Source organism: Poecilia reticulata, linkage group LG2 (assembly GCF_000633615.1).
Source record: "Poecilia reticulata strain Guanapo linkage group LG2, Guppy_female_1.0+MT, whole genome shotgun sequence".
In the NCBI taxonomy this organism is placed as follows: domain Eukaryota; kingdom Metazoa; phylum Chordata; class Actinopteri; order Cyprinodontiformes; family Poeciliidae; genus Poecilia; species Poecilia reticulata.
The window spans coordinates 17,776,941-17,792,548 of NC_024332.1; the positions used below are offsets into that span (position 1 = coordinate 17,776,941).

The 15,608-nt window shown below is 40.2% G+C and overlaps 2 protein-coding genes across 4 annotated transcripts; one reads left to right on the top strand and one right to left on the bottom strand.

The window, feature by feature from the left end:
* Positions 1-6,759: 6,759 nt before the first annotated feature.
* On the bottom strand, positions 6,760-13,670 carry LOC103479606 (uncharacterized protein CXorf21). 3 transcript variants are annotated; one of them, XM_008434152.2, is made up of 2 exons: positions 13,554-13,670; positions 6,760-7,864 (listed from the first exon to the last, which is right to left on the bottom strand). In XM_008434152.2, the coding sequence occupies exon 2, from the start codon at positions 7,860-7,862 to the stop codon at positions 6,918-6,920; it is 945 nt and encodes a 314-aa protein (XP_008432374.1). In that variant the 5' UTR covers positions 7,863-7,864; positions 13,554-13,670; the 3' UTR covers positions 6,760-6,917. The 3 variants fall into 3 exon arrangements, with proteins under 3 accessions (XP_008432374.1, XP_008432366.1, XP_008432382.1); XM_008434144.2 differs by lacking the exon at positions 13,554-13,670 and adding an exon at positions 11,430-11,517; XM_008434160.2 differs by lacking the exon at positions 13,554-13,670 and adding an exon at positions 8,843-8,928.
* c9h13orf42 (chromosome 9 C13orf42 homolog) lies at positions 10,624-14,557 on the top strand. The gene is made up of 3 exons (XM_008434132.2): positions 10,624-11,045; positions 11,478-11,622; positions 13,585-14,557. The coding sequence occupies exons 1-3, from the start codon at positions 10,641-10,643 to the stop codon at positions 13,854-13,856; spliced, it is 822 nt and encodes a 273-aa protein (XP_008432354.1). The 5' UTR covers positions 10,624-10,640; the 3' UTR covers positions 13,857-14,557.
* Positions 14,558-15,608: the final 1,051 nt, after the last annotated feature.

Consider the following 15,608-nt stretch of genomic DNA (forward strand, 5'->3'; position numbering starts at 1 on the left):
TGATGTATTAAATTTACCTTCGGAATTTCTAAAGTATTTCTTAATTTAATTGGACTGAATTGGACTGATTTGAGTTGAATTAACAAAATATTTCTCCTTCTATATAAGGCTTGCATCTTTGAAAGTGAATAAGTTCTCTGTAAAAAAAATAAAAATCAGGTAAATAAAAACTGTTTACGGACTGCGCACATAATACACTCAATTAGGAGACAAGGCTTTTCTTCCTAATGAGTCATGGCAACTATGGTACTCAAAAAAGGTAAGTACTAGCAACGACAGACCTTGTGTTGCTTCATTGATTTAAACTAGATTTAATTAACCGAACAAAGCGGGGAAAAAAAAAATTCCTTTGATACTTCTGAATCTGGAATCCCAGCTTCTCTTTGCTGTCTTTCTCTTTGAATAACTTTTTTTCGTGCAGTGTTGTATTGTTAACCAGAGTGCAGAACTTCACACAGTGGAGGATAAGTTTTTACTCCAGTCGGCATGGCTCATTGTCTGCTGCTTTCTGTGGAATGTCAAAGGAGCCGGAGAGAATAGTGGAAGAATTGAGTAAATTGACGTGACTGAGCAACGCAACAAATCTCGACACGTTTATTGCGTGCCAAACAAACGCAAAAGCCAACTTTCCACTTTCACGGAAATATGTTTGCTGCTGACGCAGCGACGGGAAACTTAATTTTCAGATTTTATTTACCTGGTTATGCAGTTTGTGCTGAGGTCTTTTGACGTCTTCTACTGCTTATGAAATATTGAGCTTTTTGTGATCATCTTGAATGAAAAGAACAACCCATAATTTCTGAAAAAAATCAGCTATAAACTCTATGCAATTTTATAGCTAAATACATTCAAACTGTAAAGTGTAGACATATCCTTCAACTTCAATCTGATACTGACTCAGACCTTCCCTCCTTCTTTAAATGAGTTGCACCAGACATTGTTCAAAACAACAATTTGACTGTAAATGTGTAAAGTGCACAGAATGAAAGGTGGCTAAATGCATCCCAGATGCTTTGTGTTAGAAATCAAACCAAAATGTTTTAGTGCCTGTGGTTGTTTGAGCTTTGGGCTTCATTTATGTTTCTATCATCAGTTCTAACCATTCAGTTCATGATTGTAACTTTTAAGATCTTCCCACATAGGTTCATTCTTTTGTATTCTGTTTCCTCGTTTATTTTTATGTTCAGTTCTTTTGCTTTTAGATTTTGTTCTATTTGAGATTCTAGTTTGAGCCTTTATTTTTCAATTTCCTGCCTGTTTTCATCTTCATCCGGCCTGTGTCTTCAATTACTCAGATTTTCCCAATCACCTGATGTCCTCACCTGCGTCCAGGGTCATTCATCAGTATTCTGTTAACAGTATTCTGTTATTCGGTGGTTTCTTTTGTTGTTGTTTTTTTTGTACTGCCTCCTTCTGTGACATGATTCATTTCCCCTGCCATTGTGCTGACTGTTCAATGTTCTTTCAGTTATTATCCCACACTGTCTTTGCATTTTGGTCTGATTTTTTTTTCCACCCCCTCCAAAACTTAACAAAAGACATGAATGAGTGCAGAAAGATTTTTTATTGATGCAAAACCAAGAAATCCAGAGAAATTGAGGAATGTAGTGAAATCTTTAGCCCTGGGATTTAATACATGTTGACGGGTGCAACAAGTTGACTGACTCCAATTAACAGAAATATTAAACACTGTGGTTATTTAACTATGTAAATGTTTGAATTTTTACAGAAGAATGCAGACTATTTTAACAACTTAATTGCCATAGAGTGAGCAGCTTTCGCAATTCAATTGTGTGTGTGAATTGAATTTTGGGAAATTACATGTACTTTGAAATTCAAGCACAGCAGAAAGCCCAGGGCACCAGACATAGAGTAACTTCTAGATCAGTGTTTCTCAACCCTGGTCCTGTCCTCCTCTGTAAGTGAGAATTGGCTTTTTGTGTGCTTTGACTGAAAGTGAAGTTAATTCTAAAAGAAAATCTACATGAGTTGTTATTCATTGTTATTTTGTTTCAATACAATTTGCAGAGAGTTTCTTTTGCAGTAAATAAATAGAGATAAAATAATAAAAATCAACTCAAACTTTGCAATGAAGACTGAAGGCTTGTTTTTAATAAAATATGTCATTTTTTAAATATTTATTATTACTATTTGTTTTGTTTTGGTTTTGTTTTTTTGTTTTGTTTTTTTTTTTCAATAAGGTCCATGTGAATAAAATTTATATTTTTTCCCATCCTGCTGCCATCCACATTCACATGGCTGCAGTGTGCTGTGATATATAGTCAAACACGAACACATTATGTTTTCCCAGCTCCTTGAGAGCACTGATCCTGCCGCTCCGCTGTCTCTCAAGGTCTCTCTCCGTCTGCTCCGGCTGCACCAAGGTCAGCCGCTCCGCTGCAGGCTCCCTGCAACCTTGGGAGGCTAACTGACCGGGAAATGTGCGTTCTCCTGTTCCGCCACCTATGTGTCTTAGTGTCAATCAGTAAGATACGGAGAGGGGCTGTCGTTAAATGTTCCAGCGCGCTGCCACTGGGACATTAGGTCACTCTAGTAGATTTAATCTGAAAAACAAAGGACGTTCACTCCAAGGCCGGGCATGGAAAACGGGAGAAAAGCGACAGCTTCTGAGCAAATGTAAATCCCATCAAGTGGCTCAGAGCCTGCGAAATGTTGGCCTAGAGATGGAAGTGGTTTTTGAATAAGTAAGGCTTGCACATTTCCATCTTTTCTAAAAACATTAAACATTGATACACACATTTGTATGTATTAATGCCTAATAATGTAAGAAGTGTAAAAGATCAGGTTTGAAATCTGTCGGGGGGTTTTTTTTTGTTTGTTTGTTTCCACAGTCGGAATGCATGACCAATGTAATCCGCAAGGCTACAGAGTAAAAGCTTTTCTAAATTAAATCAAATCACTGATTTCTACCTGAATTAAAGTCACAATAGTGAGAGTGTACCCAGGCCTTGGTTTTGATGTAAAATCTTGCGGCCTTGCCTCCGCTTGCCCTCCGTGTTAAAAAATCTTTGTGACAAGGAAATTGCTTTATGAACCGATGAAAGACACTCCAGTGTTTTGGCCTCCCTTCTAGTTTCACTGCAAAGATGATTAGAGAGATTTTTTTTTGTCTATGGATCATTCCACCTTGCCTTTTATATTATCAGTCTCTGTCCCTGCTCTTCTGTCGCAGCCTCTCCTTTGCCACTTGGCGAAGGGCTTTTGTTGTCTGAAGGAACAGCTACTAAAACGCTAATCATTTTCAGACCTTTGAGCCCTGACCCTTGTTTAGTTTACATAAACAACTTGTTGCGAATGAAACTCCTCCTGAATAGAAATTGGCTTCATTTTGCCAACACTGGGTGAAGTTGGGGTTTTGCGAATAAATGCAGGGAGAAACTCTACTGCATGCAGCGTTACCTTCAGCCCTTTTAAACAATTCTGGTAAACAGCCTCTGCTGGAACAACAGGTCTGCTTTTCATTTGCCCAAGGTCTGCGGAAATCAGTTTATTTGAATGTGCTCGGTTTGGCATTGGGTGAATCATATTTATATCTGAACATTTGTGTTTAGATCTGTAAGGACTCGGCTCTTTTTAACATTTACCTGGAATGCTCAATCCGGATGGAAGCAGAAATACCAAACATGTGTCTTTGCAGCCTTGAGACTTCACACGGCTCTCATACTGCGCAGCGCTCGGCTCGGTAAACACAGTTTCCTCCTGCGGGCTTTTTGTTTGGACAGGAAACGAGGAAGCTGATCAAACACCGACTCCAGAAGGCCACGGCCAAACCGAGTTGGAATAGGGTTGCAAGTCCCTCAAAAGCGCTTTAAACAGATTTGGGAGGAGTAAATGTCACTTTTAGTGCGCAGACGTGGGCCCTGCTGAGAGTCTCATTTGTGCAATTTGTGCGACGTTTTTCCCCAGACACGTTCCCACGCCTTAGATATCGCCAATCTCAAATGTATGCCAGTACCACAAACACAGATCACGACCGCCTGCATGCTCCAGATTTACTGCCCGGCCCGGATGACATCACAGTCTCCGAGTAGACGCCGACAGAAGATAAGGGGCATTAACCGGATGAATGGATGGCGGCTGATAGAGGAGGAGGAATAAAAGACGCAGAAGAAGCAGAGGGTGTTTGTCATAGTCATGAGGCTTAATAAGTAAGGTGGTAATGCTCCCCCCTTGTGACTGTTTGTCAAACTGCAGAGTTTACCGGAAAGTCATGAGCGACTCAAAGTTTGTGGAAAATGAGAAAGCGCTGGAAAAAAAAAAAAGTTTGGTAAACTTTCTTAATCTAGGTAGACAATCATGTAGACACAAACGGATATAGATGGGTAAAGTGATACGTTTCGACAACATTTTTGACTCCATGAAAAAGGAAAAGTAAGTAATGTCAGAAATGAATCACGCACTGTGGATCAGAGAGTATTTTTAGCACAACTCAAGCAAATAGGACTCAAAAGTTTTGCTTAACTCACAGCTGAAGTTGTTGATTCTTTTTTAAGATGTGCATAATAGTAAATAATCTGTTCAAATAAAACATACCAGACTGGTTGTGCATTGACCGACTTTTTGTTTTGATGTTTATGGAAGGTCAATAGTGATCCACAAAGCTGTTATTTTTTTTCCCCCTTTTAAATTTATCATGACTTATTTAGTCAGTTCTCCAAACAAACCAGCCACAAATCAAGCAAAGATAAATAAAAAAACAAGTAAAATATTTTCCCCCGTTTGGATTTAATTATTTTTGTCTTTAATCATCAGTTCAGATCAGTGCTCTTGGTTTGGGAACTTAACCTTGACTTGTGGTTAATCTTTGTCTCGTCTGACCATAAAAATGTTTTCTGGGAGGCGTTTAGCTTGTCTATATGGACAGCAGCACTTTTAGTCAAAGTTGAAGGTATTTATAGATGAACAGGGTTTTTCTTTTTTCTTTTTGTCTTAACTTTTAGTCTTTATTTATTTCTCTTTGCTGCGCCAGAAAACCAAAATATTTAAATGTGTTTTACCGCCTCTGATAAGAGGAATATCTATTAGAACAATAAATAAACAGCACCAGGACCTTGTTGATTACAGAAAATGTGTTGTTTCTGAACAACTTGTCATTTCACATTTATCTCAATATTTGTGGGGCAGAAAGTTTATTATTATTATTATTATTATTATTATTATTATTATTATTATTATTATTATTATTATTATTATTATTATTATTTTATTATTATTATTATTATTATTATTATTATTATTATTATTATTATTATTATTAGCCTGTATGCATATTTTTGTATTTATGTGATTTTGGAAAATCTGCAATAAATGTAAACTTGAACAGGCAGTTCATGGTTTTTTTTTTTTATCAAGTTACTTGCTGTATCCTCAGTCACAAGAGAAACAAAGCTACATTTTATAATAAAATCCCAAAAATGAATATTAATTACAATAATTAGTATTTATAAATATCTTATCAGAGCTGTATCGCACACTTTATTATCACCAAACCATCTGATTTTTCTTTTAAGAAAACGCAGTGCAGTTAAGATGCTTTCTGGACGCCTCCATGGCGTTCCTGGCAAGTCCCACCATTAGGAGACCCAGAGACGGAACCAGAGCAGGATTATGTTTCCCACCTGGCCAGGGAACGCTTTGGGGTTCCCCCAGAGGAACTGCCCCAAGTGAGAGAGAGAGGGAGGGAAGTCTGGGCTTCTCTGCTTAATCTGCCTCCGCAACCTGAGTCTTTATTAAGCATAATGGATGCAATCAAACTCATAAAAACAATCATTAGGGAAAAAAATAAAGAATATCCAGTGTACTGCCAGTGTTTGCAAGGCGTAGGGACCGCAACCGCCACTGGATAAATCGGTGAATACTTGAGACCTCTGATCTAAAAGCCCTTATAACTCCCTATTTTGGGAGTTCAAACAACAAATATACCTTCACCTACATTAATGTGCACAGCGGAAACCATCTTGAAATCACCCTCAGGGGTGCAGCCAATCAGCCCCAAGGAAAATATTGGCGCTTCTGGATTGGCAACTTTGCAAACTCCAGGTGAAAGCAAGTCAAGTAGCTTTGGAGCAAGGCACTTCTGCTTTATAATTTGCATTTCCTTTTCAATATTTTCTATGTGCTCTGGAAAAATCCTCGAATAGGCGGATTTCTAAATATTTAGATTAAAATATCACTGAAAAATACTTAAATAGGCAAGTAATCCACAAATACTACATCACAAATAGGCAGGGTCAGCTGTATATCCTTATGAAAACATTTATTTTATCCTGACTACCTTTTCAACACTTTTGTTGCGGTCTTATAATGATGTTATTATGTTTGATGCATGGCAATTCATGCTGACGCATATGCACATGATGCCTTTGAGGCCTGGTAACTTGTTTCTTTCATTTTTCTGTTAGTTAAAGTTTTATGCCTCATTGCAAGTTTTTTTTTTTTTTTTACAAAATGTAAATAATGAACTGTTTTTTTTTTCAATGCCGCTCATTGTTTCAAAGAGTGAAGGCCAGTTGAAACGAGGCTGTGCAGCACTTACTATTTAGTGATCATAAAACTGAATACATGGCTTTAAATAATTAGTTGGACACGAGGGTGGAGGCTCTGCTTAGCTTCACTTCATCTCACAATGATTCGTTTCACAGTTTGAACAGTTGCAGCTTTAATTGAAGGTGAGATGTTATAAGCTGTGTTGATCAGTCTGATTGTTTTCTAAAGGAAAAAAAAAAGGGGAAACTCCAGTTTCAGTTTACATTTCCCGTTTATTGACAGTTAGAAAGACAAACGCAACACGTGGAAAGCTGCTTATCTACGTCTATTGTAGGTTTTCACTCTCCAGACCAGCAATAAGCGAACTTAGTTGTAAAGGAGAAGAGAAAGTGAGCTTTTCAGCTTTGTGGTTATTCTTGCGTATTCTCTGTGAGCTGCTCCCCGGAGGCCTCGGTTGAAATCTGCAGGAAGGGCGTGCTGATCTCACCCGACTGCAGGTCGCTGGCCACCCGCAGCAAGCAGCTCAGAACCATGTCCTTGGCCAGGCCGGCCTCCAGGTTGCCCTCCCGGCTGAGCTGTTGGGTGATCTGGTCAATGCTAGTCAGAACAAGCTCCGAACCCAGCAGTGGGCAAATGGCCCCGCCATCTGGACCGGGAACTCCCTCCCTCGCCATGTTCTCCATCATGTACTGCTGGTACAGATCCAAGAGCTTCTGCTCCAGGTAATGATTCAGCAGGGAATTGGAGAAGGGGCCCTCGCGACCCTGGAACAAGAAGCTGCGATCACGGCCGCTCGCCTGCCTCCAGTGGTTGGATCCTCTCTGGAGCAAGTTCTGCAGACCTCGCTGTCCTGGAGGCGAGTCCTCCACCGCCAGTGGGACATCGCAGGACTGCAGGAACGGCCTCACGGCCTGCGCTTCAGCACACGCCCTCAAATCGCCGTCGTTGGCTGACAGAGGCAGCACCTGCTCCCCCCCAATATGGAGGTCGCTGTAGTTTTCATAGATGGTCTGGCAGAAGGAGGGAACCAAGAGGGCAGCGTCACCCCCGTCAAGGTGAGGCTGGGCGGGAATTTCCATGTCTGCAGATATTTGCCTCCCCGTATAGACGCCCTGGAGATGTGATGAGGTCGAAAGCGGAGAGATGTACAGGTCGACTGAAGCCTTCAGGCTCTCTGTGTCTCCCATTTCCTTCCAGGAGCTGTAGGAGACGAGCGGAGCGGGTTCAGAAGTGCTGGGTGTTAGGGAGGCTCTGGGTTGCCCACCAGCACAACGGAAAGTCTGAGGAGGAGGCAGCGAGTCCATCTCTTCCGTCTCACCGTAGGTCATGCTCAGCAGTCTCCCTTCACACAGCATCGCTGGAAGAAAATTGTAAATACTCTGAGATGGAAGCGAAAAAATCTCAACCTTTTATCAGCAGTTTGTTTTAAATACAGTCTGAAATATAGAACAACTAAAGGACTAAAAGGAAAGCATTCAGCATCTGCTGTGTCTTCAAAATACTCTGTGAATCTTTTTGCATTATATCACGCTTTAACCAGAAGCTTTTCTGCTTTTCTGGATAGAGGGGTCACAGTGACCACCACATAGGTCAGGGACAAAGCCGTAGAGGAGCTTAAGAGAGACTTGAGTAGTTTTGTGAAACTTCAGACAGGTCTTGATATAAAGATCCCTGGAGGCCGAGGATGAGAAGATGAAAGACGTGAGAAAATCGGAGGGAAAACACTTTCCGATGCAAATGAATAGATGTTTCTCTGTCTATGCAACAATCAGAAGAAGGAAAGAGAGCAAAGCGAGTTATTTGCTCCACTTCACCTGCCGCCTCCTCTCGCTCTGTCTGCAGCAGATGCTGCATCAGTAACATTTAACACACTGTTGTCCGGTTTGTCTGTTCGGTTTTTTGTTCACCTCAATGTTGAGGATGTAGAAGAAACTGAAATATAAGTAAGCTAGTGCAACCAGTGAGAGAGGAGCCCTGTTATAGGGTTAGGCTGCTAAGGGGTAATGGAGTAAAGGACGCTACATACATGCCACACTACTGATTTTTATATGCAAAAAATGTAGAAAACAATCCACCTAATAATTACGCACTACTTTGTGTCACATAAAATCCCAATAAAATGGAAGAAAAAGTTGATTTGTGACATGATAAAATCTGACAAGTTATATTTCTGATTTAAATATATCAAATATATTTTTGTGAAAAGCACATTCACAGTAATATAAATAAATCATCACTCCAGCAGAGACGATCTTTAACCTCTAAAATGTTAAAGTTAAAATGAGTAAAATGACAACAATAGCAACAAATATATCTGAATCAGACATCTTCCTACCTTTAACCAGAATCAAACTTCCAATCTGTAAATCTGCTTTAGCTTTTTAATCCTAGATGCTGATGTACTTTTTTTTCTCTTGAAGCATGCAGCAGGTTTTTAAAATTTCAAATGTTTTCAAAATAAGTATCGGACATTTCTATAAACCTATTGTTCTTCCCAGTCAGTGTAATTAGGTCTGCATGTATGTGAATGCTGTTTTATACAGCCTGTTAGAGGAAGTGGGACGGCTAGCGTCTTTCTCTTGCGTCTCACTTCTGGAAATCTGGCTTCAGCGCAACTCTCAACTCAGCATCTCTCTAACTTATGCAGGCTTAACATTGATGTTGACCCACGATGCTCTTTAGTAGCCTCTGTGTTTTGTTTCCTTGTTGTTTTCTATTTATGATTTGCGTTCCTATCTATGCATTTGGTTTTGCGTCATCAAAAGTTAAAACTTCTTTCAAAGAAATCAACAAACATTGAGCTGTAAAAAGAAACCACAGATGTTCTGTTCCTGTGCAAAGGAAACAGGTGTTTAAAAGCAGAAGAAAGTCTAATTTAACAGATATTATCACGAAGTGAGAGCCAGCAGACACTAATTCCTCTTTTCGTTTTTCTAAAAAGGTGGCTAACGGTTCCAAGGTAAATCTGGATGGTTGGTTTTTACAGCTTGTAGCTTAAAATTTTTTAAAATTCAGAGGTTTAAAGTTTCCTTCTTCATTAACGCTGTTGACATATCAAGCCAATCAATTAAATCCATCTTTTCAAAGCAAACAGGTATAAACCTTCAGCTGGCTACAAGTAAGTGATTGTAGCCGATGACCCTAACTTTGAAATATAATGGATAAAATAAAAAAACGCACAACAAATCCAACCTTGTGCCTCAAATTCTCTGTTTAAAATATTTCAAGTTATTTGTGGCTTGACCATCTCGCCTTTGGAAAAAAAAGAAGAAAAAAAGCTTCAACTGAAACCTCCAAACCCCAAAATCTAAATATTGAGTGTCTCACCAGAACAACATCATTAGGTAGATATTAGTTACCCAGTGAAAGCGACTGATCCTGTGAGGCTGTGGGGTTTTTCCCAACATAAAAGCCCCCCCATCTTTACATGTGTATCGGTGTCAGCTAAGCGTCTTACATGCTTCCTCTGCTGGGGACGGAGGAGCCCAACAACAGCAGCCAATCAAATCAAGAGGAAAACGCTTTATTATTAATTAACAGAAGTAACACTATACATAAATAGCATCACCTAAATTTTAAAGTTTGCGGAAACAATTAGGACAAGCTCCCTTATAAATATTGATATCCAAATTAAAAAAAAGATCAAAACTTACAAGGAGTTTATTCTTCTATATTGAGTGAAGTTTTAATTTTCCTCCCATCTATAATACATGTTTATAAACAAATGGATTCATGTGATCGAAGTCAAGATCTGAAGTCTTGCCTAGTTTATGTCTCAGTCGGCTGCTGGTAATGATACCTGCCAGGCGTGCAGCAGCTCAGTGTAACGATAACACCAAGTGTAGAGTTACCAACCCGACTCCGCAGCAGTGTTGCTGAGCAACATCCGATAACATTAAAGACACGCCGAGATCAAGTTAGACACCTGTCTTCAGATCTGCTTTTCATTTGGCTGCTTCAGCACCCGGGACAGAGACTGGCCCCAGGAAACGACTCAGTCAGAGTTAGCTAAGAAGCTTTATTGGCTTGTTTTCTTGGAAGGTTCACAATGTCTTGAAACAAGGAGAGAAGACGCAGACAAACTGAGGAACATAAGAGCAGGCCTGTAAGCATGTAAGAGTCCTTTTAGAGGGATGTTCAAGAAGCTCAACAATGTGTTCCGACCCAACCATCACGGAAACAGAGGCCGAGGTGACGGTGGGCTTCACGGCGACTACCACAGCGCCTGCACGGTCCGACTGGTCCGCAGCACCTCCATGCTGGTGGTGGGGGAGAGAAGTCGCTCCTCCGAGAGGTCGACCCTGACGCGGAGCAAGAGCAGCGTGAGCATCGAGTCGACTCTGTACTATTACCAGAGGCAAGAGGACAGGATTTGGCTGTACTCCCAGAACCAGAACTGTCTGGAGTACCTGGAGGCCCTGGTGGCTCTCAGGAGGCAGTACACTAAAAGTGTCAGCGACCTGAAGAGCAACGATGCCAAGACCGCAGCGTGTCCGAAGAGGAAACCCGCACCTCCACCTCCAAAGATGGAGGAACCGGTAAGACGCGCAGGAGTATTGGGACTCCATATTGGCCCTTATCGTCTTCCAGCCACAAACTGTGATGGCTTTGATTGAGGTTTGGTGAGAAAGATCAGCACATGAACATTTTTGTTGTGAAATAGAAGGAAAATTAAAAATAAAAAGTTTTTTAACGTAGAAAAAAAATCAAAGAGTAAATTACACACATATGGACTCTATTAGTTAGAGGCTTTTGAAAGCAAGTAGTTTCACTAGATTTTATTTGCGTAAAGACACTTTTCTCTTTTTTGTTGTAAACTACGAACTTCAAAACTATTTTGTTTTGCTTCATCGCATAAAATCCCAATGAAATACACTCAAATATGTCATTGTAACATGTTAAAATTCAAGGCATATGAATACCTGCGTATTGAAAGAAAAAGCCAATTATTCCTCTTCTGTCAACCACAGATATTAAGACCCAAACCATCCACGCCTCCGGTCCCCACAGAGGAGGCCACGCTGCAGTTCTTTGATGAGGTCATCGCCAGCTGTGACAGCGAACCTCTGCGTAAACCCTACAAGGACGACGGCCACGCAGACGTAGACTTCATAGGTGAGCGAGACAGAGAGAGAGAGAGAGAGAGAGAGAGAGAGAGAGAGAGAGAGAGAGAGAGAGAGAGAGAGGCCGATCCTGGGAACTAGAGGGATGGTTCTGTGAATTCTGAATGTGAGCGGTGACATAGGCACAAAGAAACAAGTCTGAGGAATAAAATCTCATTTGTACATGCTCGATGTTTCTGATTTTACAGTTAAGACTACAGACAGTTTTTTTTTTTAATTAGGTTGACCCAGGGTATTTCTAATAACGAGACACGAACTGATAGCATCGTTCCTTACTCTAATTCTTAGAAATAACATTTTTATCATACATTTTTGAAAATGAAGGCAGTCGAGTGTGTCCAAGCAGACGTGTGTCCAAATACGTGCGTTCACATTATGGAGGTCAACTTGAGAGACTGCATTGTGTGTGCCTGCAGTGAACGGTTCACAGGGTCCCTGTAAATTCAATGTGCAATTACATAAAGGCATTCCTGCAATGAGAGTTTACTTGAAACGTTCCTTTAAGTACAGTGAGCAGCCTGATATATGTACATGCAAAGTGCAAAAACATAGATTTTAATAAATGTTTTGACATATAAACAATAAGGCAAAATAAGCCAATTTATGCAGGTCACAATATGGATTTCAAAAGCAAATCAGTCATAATTTTAAACCTCTTTTCTTCTGTGTGTGTGTGTTTTTTTTTTACCTTCAAAGTGTACGTTTCATATTTTATCCTAAGAAAACAAATTAATTTCAATAAAATATCCCCACCCAAGGTTTATATATCTGTAATTTCTAACACCGCATGGCTGTGTATCCGAGAACTGAGCAGCTTCTAATGCCTGGTGGTGGAAAATTCGAACACAATTGTTTTTTGCAAGAAAACTGAAGGTATTATTCATAATCCTGATAAATAAAGAGAATACATCAAGGTCGGACATTCTTTGAGTCGTAATGAGACCTGTGTGCATAATTTGGGAGAAACAAACATGGCTCCAGATCTGTGAGGCAGGCTTATTTTCAAGATGTGCTACCTTGCCTCGCTGAAGCTTTTGTTGTTGAAAGTAAATCTGAAGGAATTTATTATGGATACCTGAAGAATCTTGTTATGCACGGCAATAGTACAGACTCAACAATTTCCTGTTTTTATCGTTGCTTTTATATTATTTACAAGTTAGGTCAAAGTCAGTGTTGCTAGCTTTTTTCTGTAGTACTTTGTTTTGTCTGAGTTTTAATTGAATCTGGAACAGGTAATGGTTTTGGATATTTGCTTCACAGCTTTGAGAATAGATGTATATGTATATAGCTTTTTGACTTTTAGCACATCAAATTTAACTATGCAACAAATCTCTTCTGTGAAAAGTGAAATATTTTCTTTTTTTCTAATGCGCTGACAGGGACCCAACAAATTTTACACCAGCATCTGTTGGAAGCAACACACGACTGGTTCTGCCTTATTAATCTTTTTTATCTTTATTTTACCAGGATTAAAACTCATTGAGATAAATACAAAGTCCATCTCAGTTCTCAGATCTAAATCCTTTAGGAATCCTTCAGTCTGAGCTGAACCAAGAGGTCATAAAAAAGTACCCTGATTATGGAAAATGTACATAGATTATGCAAAAGGCATTGGATCAAATATTCCTCTCTCCTTAACCTTCAATTCAAATTAAAAAAAAAAAAAACAATTTAGTGTACTTGTCTGCTGAACTTGTCTCAATAACAAACTCCTCAACATCGTCAGGGATTTCTCAGAACCCAAACCTGCCATTGAGGATCCAAAGTTTTCTCTGCTGTATAACCTTTGCCACATTTACTGAGGGTGCCGATAAATGTGGCACCTTCACATGTTTGCATTGAATTAAAATTGAACTGTTTTAGTGGTCTGTAACTAAACCATGTTCTGTGTGTTTTAAAGCTGTTGGCCACTTTCAGTCTCACCTCGTGCTTTCTCTTTGCTGCCCTGCCTCAGTGGCCTCCAGCTCAGCCGAGCACGACCTTCACTCCAACTGGGTGTTGAGGGTCCCGCGGGTCACAGACGACTCTGAACCGAGTGAAGCTCCAGACAGTGCCAAGGAAAGCGCTTCAAAGAAGGAGAAGAAGAAGAAGAAGCAGCAGCAGCAGCAGCAGACCAGTTCCACAAGCAGCAGACTACGACTGCAGAGGAACCCGATCCACCTGCCCAAAGTGGTGGAGAGCGCCTTCCAGACCCTGCGCTTTAAGCCCAAATTAAAAAAGCAGTGAGGCTAACGTGGACACGTGAAACCAGCAGCACTGCCGTGACGCCGACAGAGCTCAGACTAAATGGTTTTCGCATCTTTTTAAGACTGCTACACACACTGACGCTGCAGCAAACGCAGTGGCTGGCAAAAGTATTCGTACCCCTTCGACCGTTTCACATTTTGTCTCATGCGGTTTGTATGTGGTAGATCAACACAAAGTAGTGCATAATAATGAAGTGGAGAGAAAATCAATGCTGATCTTTTTGCAAATAAACAAAAAATGACCCTGATTCTTCCCTTTTCACTCTGATGCCGATAAATAAAACCAAAAGCAACCAACTAGTTTCAGAGGAAACCTGACTTGATCAAATTGACACACCTTTGTGTAAATGAATCTCAGTATGAATCCAGCTGTTCTGATGTTTGGTAGAGAACATTGGTGAACAAAAGAAGATCAAGAAACAGAAGCAGCAGGATGTGGAACAGTTTAAAGGGGCAGTATTAAGTAAAATTGACATTTCTGACATTATCACGTTCTGATGTTATTCCCTCATCAAAAATATACCAGGACTGTTGCCTTTATTTTTTCAAGCATGTTTGAGAAATACTTTAATCTCCCATGGCAACCATTCAGCTCTTGGTCTAACTCCTGGTTGGATCTAGTGCAGTGGTTCGGTACTTTTTTAAAGTACTTTTTTAAAGTACCGAACCCACCAGTTTCATATGCGCATTCACTGAACCCTTCTGTAGTGATAAATAAAATATGATTCCCCACCCCCACCCAAATTCAAGACATAGGGGTGACCCAACTAGACTCTAGTTGGGTCATTAATTCTTCTTAAAAGGTAGAGTCTCTGAGAACAGTTCTTCAAAATATAGTCAGTGTTTTCAACAAAGTTGAGCTGACTGCCCAGGAACGACCCAAGGTATTTAAAATTTGCCACAGTTTCAACAGGTTGGCCATTGAGAGAAACTGGAACCACTTTAAGGTCTCGTTTAGATTATTTAATTAACTCTACATTCTTAAGAGAAAGAAAAACTAATAATAAATAATAAAGATTTTGAGGTATTCTGATTTAGTAATGTAATTATATTAGTTGTGTTGCCACCCCCACGCCACTAGAGGCAGTAGCAGGCCTGAAAGATGCGAATAAGGAGCAGATTTAGAAGTACAGAGATCCCTCGTTTTTCTTAGGGTTTTTTTTTTTTTTCAAAATAAACCGCGATAAGTAAAATCCGCGAAGTAGTTTCCTTTAGTTTTTACAATTATTATACAGCATAATTAAATACTCTATTGAAACCAAAGAACAAAACCCGTTCATCAATCGGGCCTTAATGTGATCTGGAGTCATGTCATTACAGCGTCTCCTCCCGCGAGATTCACAGCTGCATTTACCTCAGAGCGATGGATCTCGTCAACCGAGCCTCTGGCCACAGATTTTTCCAGCGGGCAGTCAAAGTTTTCAGCTCTCATCTCCTGAATGACCAATCTGTATTACTTATATTCAGGGGTGAAAGTAAGGGGGTACGGCAGGGTACTGCGTACCAGTGGCGGAGCTAGACTTTTAAAGTTGGGGGGGCCAAGGGGGGGCCAGGACTACCTCTGGGGGGGCAACATTTAAAATGTGTGTGTACATCCATCCATCCATCCATCCATCCATCCATCCATCCATCCATCCATCTATCCATCTATCTATCTATCTATCTATCTATCTATCTATCTATCTATCTATCTATCTATCTATCTATCTATCTATCTATCTATCTATCTATC